Raw genomic sequence first — 19,238 nt, 5'->3', positions numbered from 1 at the left:
ATGTTGCAAACAATTATTAAATGCTAAGCTACAGTCTATACACTTCTTTTCTAAAATGTATTTAAAAAAGTCACACAATTTTCTATGGAACAGAGGAAAGATTTTTGTTTGTAATACAACGTAAATGCTTGCTTAAACATATGTTGCACATCCTCGCAACCGGCAGCGAAGCATGCCGCTGTACTGTCAAGGCAAGTACTAGTGCTGATACTAGTCATCAGTACTAAAAAAAATTTGTACAAGTATATATTGTGACATTCTACTGTTCCATATCAGCAAGATATTGAAGATAAGATCCCAAACGATCGTTAGGAGCATTAGAACTCAGAGATACTAGTCATGGAGCTCCTTCAAATCGGTGGCACTGACGGGGTGTTAGAGGATGGTCGTGAGCCTGCAAATCCAATGAGGGAACTGAAACCAGAAGTAGCAGAGTACTTTGTCAAACCAGGATTGTGTATACACGTTTGTTGGAATGGAGCAGTGAAGTCTCACTAGCAGTACTTCTCATGTAGTAATACATGGACTTGTTGTTAAATATACATGGACCTGCTGTTAAATACACATGGAACATACCAAGGGACGTCATAGTGGAAAAACAATGCACCAACGGGTTCTCTCCAGTGGCAAAATCAACAATTTTTTAACTTGCACGACATCTAAACAAGAACTACATGATACACAATTTTCCATCATGCACCTGCTATCCTGAACATAAATGAAATGAGAGAAGGGTATCCTGAACATCTAAACAAGAACTTGCAATTTTTTCCATCATGCACCCAGAGGTTCTGCCTTCTCCCCCGACACTGAAACAAGAGCACCATCAGTTTAGTTTTAAACAAATTGAAAGTTCGAACATGAGGCATGTAGGTTTTCAAATGATGAAAGTCACAAAGGTGAGCTATTTTTGTTTTACTTCAAATAATTCAACATGAAAAAGACAGCCTGGTGCATGTAGCTCCCGCTTGCGCAGGGTCCAGGGAAGGGTCCGACCACTTTGGGTCTATAGTACGCAGCCTTTCCCTACATTTCTGTAAGAGGCTGTTTCCAGGACTTGAACCCATGACCTCATGGTCACAAGGCAGCAGCTTTACCACTGCGCCAAGGCTCCCCTCATGAAAAAGACAAATACAGATAAATATTTTTTTGTGTGACATTCTGAAGCATATGTCAGTTCGACCTTTTTGACTACTTTTTTGCACAAGGAGATGATGTTATTGAACTGGCTAGGTACATTCAGTTTTACCTAGTATGGTTGGACTAGTAATGCAATCACTGCTTCCAAGGTTTTATAGAGATCAATAGCCATCCAACTATGAATGCATGCAAACCCAATTTGCATACACTAGCGAACATTGAAACAAAGAACCCATGTTTGTCAACTTTGAACTTTTGTATGAGTTTTCCCTCAACTTATTGTATCCGCGAGTCTGAACTGATGCAAGTATATAAGAATACCAAACATTTGTTACCTGAACCTGAAAAGGATCTGAGACAGGTTACCCTGGAATTGCAACTTGTATCTTTTACTGCTCATCTTTATCATTAAGAAAGTACTAACCAGTACTAGTATTTGTGTAAGCCATACTGATCAGTACTGCTGCTTGCCGTCCTGATGAGCACTAGTACTGATCGCTAACACAAATTTTTTTCATCTAGTGGAATTTTAACATTATATTAGAAAAAGTGAGCTAAAGAATAAACAACTAGATTAGAATAAAACCATTGGCTTATACTCCCTCCGTCCGAAAATACTTGTCATCAAAATGAATAAAAAGAGATGTATCTAGAACTAAAATACATCTAGATACATCCCCTTTTATCCATTTTGATGACAAGTATTTCTGGACGGAGGGAGTATTAGAAACGATGAGCTACGAAATAAACAACCAGATGCAAATTTGCTTCAAGTCAGGTTTGCTATTTTTTTTGAATTTGATGCATGTTGCCCTATAGGACTGCTACTGGTTTGCAAGTTGTACTCCCTCCGTTCAGAATTACTTGTCACAAAAATGGATGTATGTACAACTAAAATACATATAGATACATTCATTTCTTGGATGAGTAATTCCGAACGGAGGGAGTACTTGAGTACTTTTAAATTGTTTGCATAGTTTACTGCCGAAATCTAAACCACAAAGGAACACATCGGCATTACCAATCATATATAGCAAAACTGAACTTTCTGCGTCTACTATAAAATTGCCAGTATCACACATGTTATACTTGAAAACTCTTGCCAGACTAGGCACCCCCCAAATCCTACACAACAAAGCATCCCCCAAGTGAATTGTAGTACTCTTTTTTGCATCTATGAGAAGAACTCCTGAACTTTCAGTTGCATGAAAATCTAGATTACAAGAAAAATGGCCTTCATGGATAGCAGTATGTGAACTGAAGAGTAGGAGAGGAGGAGCACGAAGGTGTTTCTCACCAATCATGTTCCTGATGGTGTGGTGGATGGCAAGAATCCATGGCTGAACGAGAGGTCGAGGCGTCGCGGCAGGAACTCCAGGGCTGGCAGGCCTCATCGGGGTTGGGCACGTCGCCAGGAAGGTGGTGGTCCTTCGCCGGGAGGTGGAGGCGCCGTGCCATGGCGGCAGATGTTGGGTCGGGTCCTGCAGGAAGGGGTAGCATCCAAATATTAGGAAAATGAACTACCAAAATTCCCCAACCAGTACTGTAGATATTAGCAAATTTGAACTGATAGTATTATAGGAGGCAGACCTGAGAGGAGGAGGAGGAAGCGCCTACCCAAGGGCTCTTCAATGACCGGAAGGTGGCACAGCATTACAAACTGGACTGAACTAAATTGATATTTTGTAGTTGTTGTATGCATTTTAAAACTTTACATTTGTTGATTTTTAAATCCACTCATGGAAGTTCTGTTTAAAAAAATCCACTCATGGAAATTGTAGCGGATTCAAACTAAATTTTGACAAGTAAATAACAAGGAGAATACAGCAGAAAAGGCACACTTTTCAAGAAAATGATCATGAGACCATAAGTGAATAGTTGGATGGATTTATTGTGACGCCCGGATAATTAAGCTACAGTGACCCTCTGCTAATGATGCCACGTCACCTCGTTTATAGTTGCTAATCTCGAGTTAGTTCAAAAAAGATTCCAATTAAAATTTAAAATATAGGCAAACAATAAAAGTTTTCAAATTTTAAAACTAAAATGTTCAGAGGGAACCAAATATTGCATAGATAATTGTGATGGGAAAACCGCACATTTATAAAATGTTTAAATACTATGAGATAAATAAAACAGTAGCAAAGAGATTAATTAAATATGTTTTATAATTAATAAAATGTCAAACTAAGTTATTTGGGGTCTAGATTTATTTTTGTGACTATGGACTAAGTTGAAATACTAAGGGTATATTTTACTAAATTAAAATGCAACTAAAAGAAAGAAAGAAATAATAAAGGAAAACAGAAAACAAAACCAAAAAAAAAGGAAAAAAAAAGAAAGAAAGAAAAGCAAACCCCCCACCACTGGGCTTCGGCCCAGCAGGCCACCAGCCCAACTGGGCAAAGGCCAACCGACCGGCCCACCCTACCCCTGCTTAACCCCCCACTCCCACCGAACCCTAGCCCGTATCCCCCACTCCCCCTCTTGGTCCACTCCCCTCCCCTCGATTCCCCACGCCTCTCCCCCTCTCCCCCGATGGGATCTGGATCGGGGCAGTTGCCCCGGCCCCGTCGAACGCCGCCTCGCCGGCCCCTGCCCTCGTCCTCGCGCCCTGTCCCCGCTCCCTCGACGGCTCCCCTGCCGCGCCGACCGCGCCCACGACGCCCTACGCCGCCTGGAACGCCGCTTCGCCGCCCGCCTCCTCTTCTCCTCCTCGCCACCCGACGTGCTCGACGCCGGCGCTGCATCGCCACGCGCCATCGTCGGACCCCGCCGGAACGCCTCCTCGACTCCACCGCTCCCCGCCGTCGCGTTCGCCCTGCATCGGGCCTCCCCTGCAACGCGGGTGAGGAACCCCACCGACCTCCTCCCTCTGCGTTGTGCTCACCGTTGCTCGCGCCTCGACCATGCCCAACGTGTGCGCCCGTGCACTGCCGCCTTCCTCGGCGCGCGCTCACTACGGTCCTCGGCCGCGCCCCGCCCGCGCCTGACTCTGGCTGCAGCCGGCCCTGCACCCCATCCCCGTGCGGCTGCCTTCGCCGGCGTCCGCCACCTCCCCGCACCGCGGCCCCCTTTTCGGCCGGCCTCGCCCACGACGGCACTCTCCCTGGCCGGCGCTCTCCTCCGTCCTGGCCGGTGCCCGGGGCCAACCGGGCTGCGCCGGCTCCACGCGCCCGACCCGCTCGGGCTCTGCCCCGCACCCGGCGCCCGTTATGCCCCCTGGGCCTATGACAAACGGGGCCCCGTGCCCAGAACGATTATAAAAAAAGAAAGAGAAAATAAAAGTAAAAATAATATAAATATTAAATAATTAATCTAATTAATCCTGGTTAATTAACCTAATAACTAATTAACCTAATTAACTACTGTTAATTAAACTTAATTAGGTTAATTAGTTAACAGTGTATGACGAACGGGACCCACCTGTCAGGGTTGACTCGGTCAACCCTGTTGACTGATGATGTCAGCATGACATCATGCTGATGTCATAAAAGCATTTTCGAAATTAATTAAATAATTAATTAAATTCCTGAAATTAATAAAATCTTTTAAAAATCATATCTTTTAATCCGTAATCCGGATTAAAATATTTTCAACATGAAAGTTGCTCAGAACGACGAGACGATTCCGGATACGCAGTCCGTTCGTCCACCACACCCCCTAACCTATCGAACCCGCAACTTTCCCCCTCCGGCTCCCCTGCCCGAAAACACGAAACACCGGGAATACTTTCCCGGATGATTCCCCCTTGACCAGTACCACCTTATACCACGTTAGGGCACGCCTAGCATCGCTTCTTGACATGTCATGCATCGATATGCATCTGTTTACTTGGTATTCATTGTTTCTTCCCCCTCTTCTCTCCGTAGACTACGAGACCGACGCTGCTGCTGCCCAGTTCGACTACGGAGTTGACGACCCCTCTCTCTTGCCAGAGCAACCAGGCAAGCCCCCCCCCTTGATCACCAGATATCACCTATTCTACTCTATACTGCTTGCATTAGAGTAGTGTAGCATGTTACTGCTTTCTGTTGATCCTATTCTGATGCATAGCCTGACATTGTTGCTACATCTGTTGATACCTTACCTGCAATCCTAAATGCTTAGTATAGGATGCTAGTTTATCATCATTGGCCCTACATTCTTGTCAGTCTGCCTTGCTATACTATCGGGCCGTGATCACCTGGGAGGTGATCACGGGTATATACTATACATACATACATACTATACAGATGGTGACTAAAGTCGGGTCAGCTCGAAGAGTACCCGCGAGTGATTCACGGATTGGGGGCTGAAAGGACCTTTGTCCCGACGGCCCTCTGTGTGGATCTTTGTGGCGGAGCGGCAGGGCAGGTTGAGACCACCTAGGAGACAGGTGGGCCTGGCCCTGTTCGGCGTTCGCGGACACTTAACACGCTTAACGAGATCTTGGTATTTGATCTGAGTCTGGCTACGAGCCTATACGCACTAACCATCTACGTGGGAGTAGTTATGGGTATCCCGACGTCGTGGTATCAGCCGAAGCACTTCAGATGTCAGCGACGGAGCGGCGCGCGCCGAATTGGACTGGAACGCCACTAGGCTAGGTCTGCTTTCGGCCGCCCACGCAACGTGCAGGTGTGCTCAGGGCGATGGGCCCAGACCCCTGCGCGCTTAGGTTTAGACCGGCGTGCTGGCCTCTCTGTTTTGCCTAGGTGGGGCTGCGACGTGTTGATCTTCCGAGGCCGGGCATGACCCAGGAAAGTGTGTTCGGCCAAATGGGATCGAGCGTGTTGGGCTATGTGGTGCACCCCTGCAGGGAAGTTAATCTATTCGAATAGCCGTGATCTTCGGTAACAGGACGACTTGGAGTTGTACCTTGACCTTATGACAACTAGAACCGGATACTTAATAAAACACACCCTTCCAAGTGCCAGATACAACCGGTGGTCGCTTCTACCTCAGGGATATGAGGAGGGGATCGCCGGGTAGGATTATGCTATGTGATGTTATTGGGAGATGCTACTTGGAGGATTTCAATCTACTCACTTATACTTGATGCAAGACGAAGGTGACCAGAAGCGTAGTCTTCGACAGGATTAGTTATCCCCCTCTTATTCTGGCATTCTGCAGTTCAGTCCACTGATATGGCCTCCTTTACACATATACCCATGCATATGTAGTGTAGTTCCTTGCTTGCGAGTACTTTGGATGAGTACTCACGGTTGCTTTCTCCCCCCTTTTCTCCCCTTTCCTTCTTCCTGGTTGTCGCAACCAGATGCTGGAGTCCAGGAGCCAGACGCCACCGTCGACGACGACCCCTACTACACCGGAGGTGCCTACTACTACGTGCTGCCCGCTGACGACGACCTGGAGTAGTTTAGGAGGATCCCAGGCAGGAGGCCTGCGCCTCTTTCGATCTGTATCCCAGTTTGTGCTAGCCTTCTTAAGGCAACTTGTTTAACTTATGTCTGTACTCAGATATTGTTGCTTCCGCTGACTCGTCTATGATCGAGCACTTGTATTCGAGCCCTCGAGGCCCCTGGCTTGTATTATGATGCTTGTATGACTTATTTTATTTGTAGAGTTGTGTTGTGATATCTTCCCGTGAGTCCCTGATCTTGATCGTACACATTTGCGTGCATGATTAGTGTACGATTGAATCGGGGGCGTCACAAGTTGGTATCAGAGCCGACTGCCTGTAGGAATCCCCCTTCCAACTCCTTGGCCGAAGTCGAGTCTAGACTTTACAAAACTTTTACTAACATGGCTGTGCGGCCCATGGGCCCACGTCGCCATTGGGTGGTATTAGGATCTTTTACTCCTCGACCTTTACTCTGGGACTCTGAACTCTCTTCTACTCGGGCTAAACGATTTTTTTACTAAAATCTGACTTTAGGTTCTCGAAAATACTTTCTCCCGGAGAGCCCCTTCAGTCCAGGTGATCGCCGGCTGCACCAGAAGATTTCGAAGTTACTCGCCGAAACTCTTTTGAGACTTTGTGCCCGTTGCTTTTGCAATTCCCGACCACCGATAAATCCTTATGAGTAACTACTTACACTTGCCATTCTTACGATCATTCCCCATTGTTCTTGTTATTACAAGATACCCGAAGCTTTCTTTATTGTTCCGAGAATACTTCGTGCCTACTGCCTAGCAGTTCTTTGCCACCTGAATATCCCTTCAAATAAATCCCCGCACTTGTCAAGTATCCGCTTATCCCCAGTTGTTCATGTGTTACACAAAAGTCTTCGAAATACCACCCGATATTCCGAAAATCCTCAGCAACCTATTGCTCTGGAATTTCTTGTTTGCTTTCATTATGATTAATCCCATAAGTATAGAAATCTTATTGACATTCCTTGTCATTATCATTTTGAGTCTGTTGACTCAATATAATTGCGAATACACGCAATCATCATTGATCCTTATAAATTACCTTTCCGGCTGAGCTTCCATTCTTTTAACTGGAATTGGTTCTCGACCAATCCAATTGTCGTTGATTATACCCTAAGGCTATTCAACTTATCCATCCCTAATCAGAGCATTGCTTCTGATCCCTTGATTTGGAAATCATAATTCCTTTGCATTTGACAATTGAGTTAGTCAGTTGTTTCTATAATCTGATCTCCTTGCATTCTTCTCCCTCTAGTTGAGTACCGATACTCGTATCAGATCCTTTGTGGACCATCAAGTCCTTTGTTGGATTGTTATCCGACAGTGTCCTTCACATTTGATCACTTTATGAGTTCTTTCCCTGATACATAATGCCTTTGTTAAGTTGTATCCTCTGCTTGGCCAACCATGCTCTGTTTTCGGGCTTGTGTTAGTTACTCTTGAGACTTGTGGTATATGTTTCTAAGAAGCCCCTATGGGTTGAACTTATGCCTTCTCTAAACCGTGTGAACCCGAAAGTTTTCACGAGTTATATTCTTCGGGTGATTACCAGATAAAATTTCAACACTACGACTTCATCGAAAATGAGAAGTAAATGAAAAGGTATGCATTGGAGAAGTGGGAGTCGACCTTGAACCTTGCGTTCATGCCCATGGACTCGATGTAGATCTTATCATTAAAGCTTCTCTTAAATTAATTATTCCTTTGGTATAAGTTCATCTTATATCTGGGATCTAGCCTTTTGCAATCGTGGTTCCGACCATGTTCTCCTTTAAATTACGTTTCTTGTGCAGGTTTAAGCACTTGTCTTCTGTAGAGCAATACCCCAGTCCAACCTTTACTTTGATCTTGTGTTGAGTATTACCCCCCTGGTATCTCGAGATTATCATGGAACTGCATAACTTCCTATGAGTTCTTCATCAAGTACTACATACTCACTGATTACAATTTTTCATTGGGCTCTGTGTTACTGAACACTCAAAGACACCGATAACTGAACCGAGTCCGCCTTACGGTTCAACAACTCTTCAGTAAGCTTCTATAAGTACGAGTTTGTACCCGGTCACACCATTCCTAGCCTGTTTGGCTATATCATTGTCGTGACGATTCTAACTGGGCTACCTAGTCCTTATTCTCGGAGCACCAATCTTCGACGATGAACTAACTTTACGTCGATCCTCATCGTCATATCATTTCACCTTAAACAACAAGCTTGGTTTCGAGTTGTGTCGTACCCTTGGTTCCATTAACCTCTTGCTTCATCATTACTTTGACTTGATGTCGTCGCTGATTGATCACATCGGCATGGAAACTCTCGACACTTGTGTCGTGATCATCATCAACATTCTGAGCTCATCCAGGATATCAGCTGAATTCATGATGAGAAATATCCTCCTTGCCCCTCGATGATTCCTATTGTCATCGACCTCTTTATTGCGTTCCCTCCAACAAAAACTTGTTTGTGTTCTGTGTTATACCTCGAGTTCCTTGCTACCTAGCATTTGTTCTTCTTTACCATGGAGTATTACCATCTTTTATGTCAAGAAGGTCGTGAGGATTACTCCACCTCTTAAGACTTCTTGGTATGGTGATACTTCTCACCCTCACCATTCTTTCTTGGTACCGTGTTGTTTCTAACCGGAATACCGACAATTGAACTATGAGGTGTGAATTCAAAACTTCTAGCAACCCCATTGCTTTGAAGTAATGGTCGAGTTTCATTCTAATTCTTTTGTTCGTCAAGTCACCACTCTAACATTGATCGTGCGACCCAACCCATATTCGGGCGCACCGTTCAACCCATGTTTAATTATGTATGTTTTCCTCGAGCATATCCCATTATATTGTTTAATCTGACAGATGTTATCCCCTTATCCCCATAATTGTGGAGATCCATCTTTTGGATACCTCGTTGAATTATCGCTGAGTCCATCAGCCACCTCATCATCCTCTCCTTGGGTTAATGATGAACTCTTGTTAACGGAAATCACTTCTTAGTTCATTTCCCGAGAATCTTACAGTGTCATCCCGTCAATTTGTGTTGCACCTTTCTTCTCAGGCATCCTGAGCCTGAGGTATCCTGACACCCCTCATATCTGAATCTCCATCAGATATGATGGTTGGGACAATTTTCCAAGAGTCGTGAAGTTGATCCTTTGATGACCCGGTAACATGATGTCATACCTAGCACCCCCCCCCCCCGGCTGGAGGACCTATCATTATAGATTCCTTCTCAGCAAGGCTATCCATTCACCCATGAGGAAATTGTAAGACTTATTCTACAAGTTATTCCTGATGGATCCTTCGTGTTTCCAGAGTCTGATCTTCACTTGAAGACCATGTCAATGCTATCTCGAAGCATGTCTATGGTACTCCAATTTTCAACAAGAACATTTGAAACCCAATGTTAAATGTTTCCTGCCCAATTATCCAAACACCGTTGAATGGGTAATGTCATGAAAATTTCTCTTCCCTTTCCTAAAGGGGTTTTCTACGCTATATCCCGTCATGAATATCATGCGTTGCTTGCCCTTGGGAAGGATTTACCCCCTGATATATGTGTTTAAACACATTTTCCTTTTCATTGTTCTGTTTAATCTGATAATCTTATTTTCCGTTCTATTGGTTGGTTTAACCTTTCTTGAGGTCTATATAATCTAAGCAGTATTATTCTCCTGCTTAGGTAAACACCTCGGTGTACAACTCTGTCAGTAAGACCCTGTGGTAATTGTCGATAGCATTCCGGTCACCACCGATGGACGAGAACTTTGCCTATTGGTCCGCCTCGTTCAACGAGCAGGAAAATGGTTCTCTTCGTCCCTCGCCCCTGGTATCGACGTTGTTGCCAACATAATCGACAGGCTATCCTCTGACATGCCTTTCTTGCACGATCATGCAAGACGTCTCCGCCCTTCCTACTTTTAACCCACATGGTGGGCCCATAACCCACAGATCCATAGGATCGAAACCTGACTCTCCTGTACACCCTGTTGTCAAAGTTATCCCTCGTGCTTGACTTTCTATGTAATTCACGGGCCACCCGCCTGTTGATCTATTCTGTATCGGACACAATACTTATTCCTGTTGCTCTAAACCCCATTCACACTCTGTTTCAGGCAATGAACGATTGCCTATCCGCTTGAAACTTCTTATTGCACCGTCTTACTTTGCTCTCGATGTGTTTCGTTTGTTCAGCTCGAGAGATACTCATATGTTCATACTTGGGAAACCCCCAGAAGATTTCCCCTTATAAAATCCTATCGTTGTAGAAGCTGCCCCTTACCTATTCATAAGTATGATGGAGGTCCCGAAGAAAGGATGACAATTGATCATGGTGACTAGAAGCAGTGAAATGAAGACATCAACGAAGTGGATCAACCTTTTAGAAAGGGCAGCCAAGACCGAGAAGACTCGTTAGGTTTTTCGCTACCAACACCTTCGCCCCTTACTCCACCGCTTAAATCTCGGGACGAGATTTCTTGTAGTGGAGGAGAATTGTGACGCCCGGATAATTAAGCTACAGTGACCCTCTGCTAATGATGCCACGTCACCTCGTTTATAGTTGCTAATCTCGAGTTAGTTCAAAAAAGATTCCAATTAAAATTTAAAATATAGGCAAACAATAAAAGTTTTCAAATTTTAAAACTAAAATGTTCGGAGGGAACCAAATATTGCATAGATAATTGTGATGGGAAAACCGCACATTTATAAAATGTTTAAATACTATGAGATAAATAAAACAGTAGCAAAGAGATTAATTAAATATGTTTTATAATTAATAAAATGTCAAACTAAGTTATTTGGGGTCTAGATTTATTTTTGTGACTATGGACTAAGTTGAAATACTAAGGGTATATTTTACTAAATTAAAATGCAACTAAAAGAAAGAAAGAAATAATAAAGGAAAACAGAAAACAAAACCAAAAAAAAAGGAAAAAAAAGAAAGAAAGAAAGAAAAGCAAACCCCCCACACTGGGCCTTCGGCCCAGCAGGCCACCAGGCCCAACTGGGCAAGGCCAACCGACCGGCCCACCCTACCCCTGCTTAACCCCCCACTCCCACCGAACCCTAGCCCGTATCCACCCCACTCCCCCTCTTGGTCCACTCCCCTCCCCTCGATTCCCCACGCCTCTCCCCCTCTCCCCCGATGGGATCTGGATCGGGGCAGTTGCCCCGGCCCCGTCGAACGCCGCCTCGCCGGCCCCTGCCCTCGTCCTCGCGCCCTGTCCCCGCTCCCTCGACGGCTCCCCTGCCGCGCCGACCGCGCCCACGACGCCCTACGCCGCCTGGAACGCCGCTTCGCCGCCCGCCTCCTCTTCTCCTCCTCGCCACCCGACGTGCTCGACGCCGGCGCTGCATCGCCACGCGCCATCGTCGGACCCCGCCGGAACGCCTCCTCGACTCCACCGCTCCCCGCCGTCGCGTTCGCCCTGCATCGGGCCTCCCCTGCAACGCGGGTGAGGAACCCCACCGACCTCCTCCCTCTGCGTTGTGCTCACCGTTGCTCGCGCCTCGACCATGCCCAACGTGTGCGCCCGTGCACTGCCGCCTTCCTCGGCGCGCGCTCACTACGGTCCTCGGCCGCGCCCCGCCCGCGCCTGACTCTGGCTGCAGCCGGCCCTGCACCCCATCCCCGTGCGGCTGCCTTCGCCGGCGTCCGCCACCTCCCCGCACCGCGGCCCCCTTTTCGGCCGGCCTCGCCCACGACGGCACTCTCCCTGGCCGGCGCTCTCCTCCGTCCTGGCCGGTGCCCGGGGCCAACCGGGCTGCGCCGGCTCCACGCGCCCGACCCGCTCGGGCTCTGCCCCGCACCCGGCGCCCGTTATGCCCCCTGGGCCTATGACAAACGGGCCCCGTGCCCAGAACGATTATAAAAAAAGAAAGAGAAAATAAAAGTAAAAATAATATAAATATTAAATAATTAATCTAATTAATCCTGGTTAATTAACTAATAACTAATTAAACCTAATTAACTACTGTTAATTAAACTTAATTAGGTTAATTAGTTAACAGTGTATGACGAACGGGACCCACCTATCAGGGTTGACTCGGTCAACCCTGTTGACTGATGATGTCAGCATGACATCATGCTGATGTCATAAAAGCATTTTCGAAATTAATTAAATAATTAATTAAATTCCTGAAATTAATAAAATCTTTTAAAAATCATATCTTTTAATCCGTAATCCGGATTAAAATATTTTCAACATGAAAGTTGCTCAGAACGACGAGACGATTCCGGATACGCAGTCCGTTCATCCACCACACCCCCCTAACCTATCGAACCCGCAACTTTCCCCCTCCGGCTCCTCTGCCCGAAAACACGAAACACCGGGAATACTTTCCCGGATGATTCCCCCTTGACCAGTACCACCTTATACCACGTTAGGTCACGCCTAGCATCGCTTCTTGACATGTCATGCATCGATATGCATCTGTTTACCTGGTATTCATTGTTTCTTCCCCCTCTTCTCTCCCGTAGACTACGAGACCGACCCTGCTGCTGCCCAGTTCGACTACGGAGTTGACGACCCCTCTCTCTTGCCAGAGCAACCAGGCAAGCCCCCCCCTTGATCACCAGATATCGCCTATTCTACTCTATACTGCTTGCATTAGAGTAGTGTAGCATGTTACTGCTTTCTGTTGATACCTATTCCGATGCATAGCCTGACATTGTCGCTACATCTGTTGATACCTTACCTGCAATCCTAAATGCTTAGTATAGGATGCTAGTTTATCATCATTGGCCCTACATTCTTGTCAGTCTGCCTTGCTATACTATCGGGCCGTGATCACCTGGGAGGTGATCACGGGTATATATTATACATACATACATACTACACAGATGGTGACTAAAGTCGGGTCAGCTCGAAGAGTACCCGCGAGTGATTCACGGATTGGGGGCTGAAAGGACCTTTGTCCCGACGGCCCTCTGTGTGGATCTTTGTGGCGGAGCGACAGGGCAGGTTGAGACCACCTAGGAGACAGGTGGGCCTGGCCCTGTTCGGCGTTCGCGGACACTTAACACGCTTAACGAGATCTTGGTATTTGATCTGAGTCTGGCTACGAGCCTATACGCACTAACCATCTACGTGGGAGTAGTTATGGGTATCCCGACGTCGTGGTATCAGCCGAAGCACTTCAGACGTCAGCGACGGAGCGGCGCGCGCCGAATTGGACTGGAACGCCACTAGGGCTAGGTCTGCTTTCGGCCGCCCTACGCAACGTGCAGGTGTGCTATGGGCGATGGGCCCAGACCCCTGTGCGCTTAGGTTTAGACCGGCGTGCTGGCCTCTCTGTTTTGCCTAGGTGGGGCTGCGACGTGTTGATCTTCCGAGGCCGGGCATGACCCAGGAAAGTGTGTCCGGCCAAATGGGATCGAGCGTGTTGGGCTATGTGGTGCACCCCTGCAGGGAAGTTAATCTATTCGAATAGCCGTGATCTTCGGTAACAGGACGACTTGGAGTTGTACCTTGACCTTATGACAACTAGAACCGGATACTTAATAAAACACACCCTTCCAAGTTCCACAGACAACCCGGTGATCGCTTTTCCGCAGGGCGACGAGGAAAGGATCGCCGGGTAGGATTATGCTACGATGCTACTGGATGCTGCTGGATGTGCTGGAGATGCTACTTGGAGATGCTACTTGGAGGACTACAATCTACTCTCTTCTATATGCTGCAAGACGGAGGCTACCAGAAGCGTAGTCTTCGACAGGATTAGCTATCCCCCTCTTATTCTGGCATTCTGCAGTTCAGTCCACTGATATGGCCTCCCTTACACATATACCCATGCATATGTAGTGTAGTTCCTTGCTTGCGAGTACTTTGGATGAGTACTCACGGTTGCTTTCTCCCCCTTTTTCCCCCTTTCCTTTCTTTCTGGTTGTCGCAACCAGATGCTGGAGTCCAGGAGCCAGACGCCACCGTCGACGACGACCCCTACTACACCGGAGGTGCCTACTACTACGTGCTGCCCGCTGACGACGACCAGGAGTAGTTAGGAGGATCCCAGGCAGGAGGCCTGCGCCTCTTTCGATCTGTATCCCAGTTTGTGCTAGCCTTCTTAAGGCAACTTGTTTAACTTATGTCTGTACTCAGATATTGTTGCTTCCGCTGACTCGTCTATGATCGAGCACTTGTATTCGAGCCCTCGAGGCCCCTGGCTTGTATTATGATGCTTGTATGACTTATTTTATTTGTAGAGTTGTGTTGTGATATCTTCCCGTAAGTCCCTGATCTTGATCGTACACATTTGCGTGCATGATTAGTGTACGATTAAATCGGGGGCGTCACATTTATATTCATCATGGTGGTTCTAGACAGGCTTGGGGGCACCATCAAGGCAAGCCGTGGGGGCTGGCTGGGGGCGGTCACGACACTGGTGACACACGCCGGAGTAGGGAATGGCGACCCACACAAGAATTTGTAGCAGCCGTGGGGGTGGCAAGCGGTCGTGACGGTGCACCATCCCTCTTGATTATTTATCAATTACCTAACTCCAAAAGAAAGGTAACTGATACAACTACAAGCAATGTGCTAAGCAGAGCATTAATACTCCCTTCATAAAGAAATATAATTATTACTCCCTCCGTAAACTAATATAAGAATGTTTAGATCACTAAAGTAGTGATCTAAACACTCTTATATTAGTTTACAGAGGGAGTATATATTAGTTGGCAATCCTGTATATTTCCCTCTCTATATTTGTGAATTGCTTTAATTGATGGCTCATTGGATAGAATGCATGATCTGTATAATTATGAAGTTAGCAACAACTCTACATAAAGAAATCCTCAAGAACTTTCTACAAAATTGATTAACCAAGTGACAGTATGGTGCTCATTCTCAAGCATAACCACAAGGACTTGTTTGTGCTATATGAAGAAGATGGAAACACAAAGGAAATCAAACTCACGATTGGGAAGTAGATGTACTGAAAAGCATACAAAAGATGAACTTGTGCATCCTGTTTTTGCTGCAACCTACAACAATAGGAACAAATATGAGAGATGAGATTTTGTCAAGGAGACTCCAGATCAATTTATTTATGGTGAGAAACTTCTATACCTATACTTGAACTTGTGCGACATGATTATGTTTGTTGAATCTCTAATGTTTTCGTACTGAACTAAACCGACGTACATGATACTCCGACGTACTAAACTGAAATGACTTATTGAACTGAAGTAGAATACATGTCGAACTGATAGACCAGAGCAAAATTCAGAAATTTTCGCAACGAGAAAAACTGATTTTTTTTGTAGCTTTTTACTAAACAAAATGTTCAACATTTGCATCACAAAGAAATTGAAGCAGCAGTACACATGAACACAGACAATGAGAGAGAGCATGGGAGGGAGAAGAGGAGAAACCTTGCAGCTCCATAGGAAAGGACCTAGGCAGCGGAAAGTGGAAGATGGCAGCCATGGACTGCTACTTGCGACGAGCTCGATCATTCTAACGCCATGGGGTTGGACTGAGGACGGTGCATGTGGTGTGAGCTCTAAATGGATGTAAGAAGGGCTTCTCTTTTGCAGGTAGCTTTCGAACAAATATTGAACAGTTTCTATACCAATAGTTATACTTTATGGATAGTAATACAAGAACTCTAAATTGTAATACATGAACTTCTTGGTAAACTGAAGTTTGTACTCTGGACGGTAATACATGCCCTCTCGAGTTTGTACTGATGTGAATCCTTTTGAACTTGTGTGGCTTACATAGTTGAACAGGTTTACTTACTAGGCAGTACATGAACTCCTCAGTAATACATGAACTACCTGGAACATCAATTTTCATCAAGCACTTGAAAACACACAACACTACACAAAGAGAAGCACTGTACAATGAAATGTCAAAATAACTCTCACATCCATCATACTGGCTGTCGTTGTTGTCTTCCTGGACGGTTGAAAGTGCTCTTCCAGGTTGAAAGTACTCTTCCAAAATTCCTAACCATTAAAAACCAATAGATTTACGCACTGAAAGTAGAAATGCACGGATCAATCTCCTTCTCAAGATCAGTGATGAAGGATGCAATAAATATCATCCACCAAATGCCAAAGTAGAATAAACTAGAGCAAAAAAGAAAACGAGACCTCGGTTTTCTGGGGTTTCTGTGGTGAGCACCTTGTTTTTTTGTTCTCTTGCTAATTTTGTCTTCCTCTAAACTTTATGGTCTTTTTGAGTCAGAACTAGTGTAAACATTTTTAGCAATAATACAGGCTATATTTCTTTAACGAGGACAAAGAAAGCAATCTAGATTCCAGCAAGAACCACGTACTACATTTTTCTATGCTAGTGAAATCTTTAGCATTGCATTCATTTATTCTTGGATCTACGAAACCGACTGAGAAATTGATAAAAAAAATTGGGAACTTTTTGGGAAAATCATCATTGTACAACTGAGAAATGGAAGAACCAATCATCAAGAAATTTTGGGTAGTTGCCCCTCACCTACATCAAATGTAAGTCAGAACCCAGAACTTCCCACTAAAAAACAGTCGGACTTGTCCTAGCCTTGCCTCGCTTAACTTCACGGCAGATCACCCTTTTAGGCAGTAAAACAAACATGCGACTCTTGTTAAGTATTATTTCCAGTAAACTTTCCAGAGTATCCTTTTTCTAAAATGTACTGTGTGGTGAACTTTTTCTTGGTGTAGTGTCTGTACTCCTATGGTAGTAATACATGAACTATTTGAGGACACGAATTCTCAGATTAGCACCTAAAGTACAGATCACACACGAAAAATTCTCCAAGTATTGTAAGCTGTAACATTTAGCAAGCACAAGGTAGCTACAAATAAACAGTGAACACATCAAAACTAGTAGTACAGTGCACTTAGATATTTTAGCAAACACGTGACGAGCAATCAACAAGAATTCATGGAGTGCAGGAACAGAGAGGGAGAAAAGATGGGGCAGGGACGTGCGCACCAGCTTCAGCAAGGGCCGTGCACGGGAGCCCGTTGCACGGACGGAAGGAGGCGCTGCAACGGTGAACGGCCTCGGGCGACGAGGTTGGACCGCTAGACACAGCGGTGCCGGAGAACCCAGAAGGAGGCGTCCGGTTCGCGGAAGGGAGGCGGGGAAGAAGATGGAGCTCGGGGGACGAGGCTGGATCCGGCTCGCAGCTGCTCCGGCTAGTCGAATCCTGCGCGCACGCGGCGGCGGGACAGGGGGTGGTGGCGCGCGGCAGCGGGGTAGGGGGTGGATGCGTGCGGCGGCGGGTCATGGGGTGGCGGTGCGTGGCGGCGGGTCATGGTGCGACGGCGGGTCGTGAGGTGGCGGTGCGCGGCGGCGGGTCATGGGGTGGCGGCGCGCGGCGGCGGGGCATGGCGCGACGGCGGGTCATGGTTCGGCGCGCTGGAGGAGATGGGATCGGAAGGAAGTTGTATTTTACCTTTTCTTTTCGAGCAGTTCGGGACAAGACTTCTCTCTGTTTTATTTAAATCCGTGGCGTCATGCTCTATATAGGGACCGGGTAACAGAATAATATTCTGTTATGGGTAATAGAATAGTCCAACCCTATATATATATATATATATAGTATCATAGATCATATTTATTGCACACAAATTAGCACCATATTTAACATGATATGGTGTCTATCAATATGTTACTCTAACATTCTAACCCTCACTATATTTAATTCTTTGCCACATCAGCATACTTGCTATTTTTCTGAGCGTAGCTATGATATATATATACCACCACTACGGCGAGTCTTTGTATAGTAGGGAAGTATCATATATACTATAGTATCATGCATATGATACTATATAGTGTATGATACTACGTACGTACCTTCTTATAGTGCATATATATAGTATCATGGAGCTAGTATATATATACCATAGATGACCGTATTTATGGCCATGTGCATGCCACAAAGTAGTATAACATTTATATTATATATGTTACAGTATCTATGTTACTGCTTCTTTGCCACACATCATCATATTTGCTATTCTCAAGTGCATGATACCGGCTATGATACCCCCTATGGCCACCCTAATAAGGTTGGTCGTAATGGGAGTATCAAGCGGCATCATATGCATGCCAACTAGATTTTTTGGATCACACAGTTAAATGAGGAAAGAGAGGGTGTGGGCCGGGCATCATATCATGATATACTGAATCACATATTAAATGTTGTACTACTTTGTATCATGCATGGCAATTAATATGGCAACCTAAGATAGTAAGACTAGCCACAACGGGTAGGGTAACATGCCCATGTTACTACTCCATGTTACTACCTCTATAGTGGGGAGTAACATATGTGTGGTAACATGCGCAACACTTCATTTATTAAGCTATAGACTCATCTTGCCTTGATATATGTGATGTTACTCATACTATTAGACTAGCCACAATGGGAGTAATTCAATAGTAACATCAAGTCCAACTAAGCAAATATGCTTATGTTGCAATGAGTTGATGAGGAGAGGTAGTTTGAGTAACTTAGCTAGTTACTGTAACATCAAATGTCTCAATGCACTATGAGTCTATAACCTAATAAATGAAGCTTTGCGTGACACCACACTTATGTTACTACCCACTTATAAGGTAGTAACATAGTCTAGGGATATGTGTATGTTACTAGTGTATGTTACTATGCACTGTGGCTAGTCTTAATTAGTAACTAGCTGTGTTACTACCTCTCTTTCTTCATTTATTGCTTGTCACATCATCTATTTTATCTAGATATGT

At 45.4% G+C, this 19,238-nt stretch overlaps 1 protein-coding gene across 9 annotated transcripts; it reads right to left on the bottom strand.

Annotated features, from left to right (window-relative positions):
- Positions 1 to 484: 484 nt before the first annotated feature.
- On the bottom strand, positions 485 to 17,949 carry LOC123092426 (uncharacterized). 9 transcript variants are annotated; one of them, XR_006444594.1, is made up of 5 exons: positions 17,460 to 17,949; positions 16,394 to 16,474; positions 15,439 to 16,303; positions 2,438 to 2,621; positions 485 to 809 (listed from the first exon to the last, which is right to left on the bottom strand). XR_006444594.1 is itself a non-coding variant. In XM_044514203.1 (5 exons), exons 2-5 carry the CDS (start codon positions 16,400 to 16,402, stop codon positions 704 to 706), a joined length of 366 nt encoding a protein of 121 aa, XP_044370138.1. In that variant the 5' UTR covers positions 16,403 to 16,504; positions 17,460 to 17,949; the 3' UTR covers positions 485 to 703. The 9 variants fall into 9 exon arrangements, 6 of the variants coding, with proteins under 6 accessions (XP_044370138.1, XP_044370137.1, XP_044370136.1 ...); XM_044514203.1 differs by having other exon boundaries at positions 15,439 to 15,505; positions 16,394 to 16,504; XM_044514202.1 differs by having other exon boundaries at positions 15,439 to 15,505; positions 15,896 to 16,474.
- Positions 17,950 to 19,238: the final 1,289 nt, after the last annotated feature.

This window comes from Triticum aestivum, chromosome 4B, assembly GCF_018294505.1.
Source record: "Triticum aestivum cultivar Chinese Spring chromosome 4B, IWGSC CS RefSeq v2.1, whole genome shotgun sequence".
Classification (NCBI taxonomy): domain Eukaryota; kingdom Viridiplantae; phylum Streptophyta; class Magnoliopsida; order Poales; family Poaceae; genus Triticum; species Triticum aestivum.
The sequence above is the reverse complement of the archived record's forward strand: the minus strand, read 5'-3'. Positions and strand labels throughout refer to the sequence as shown.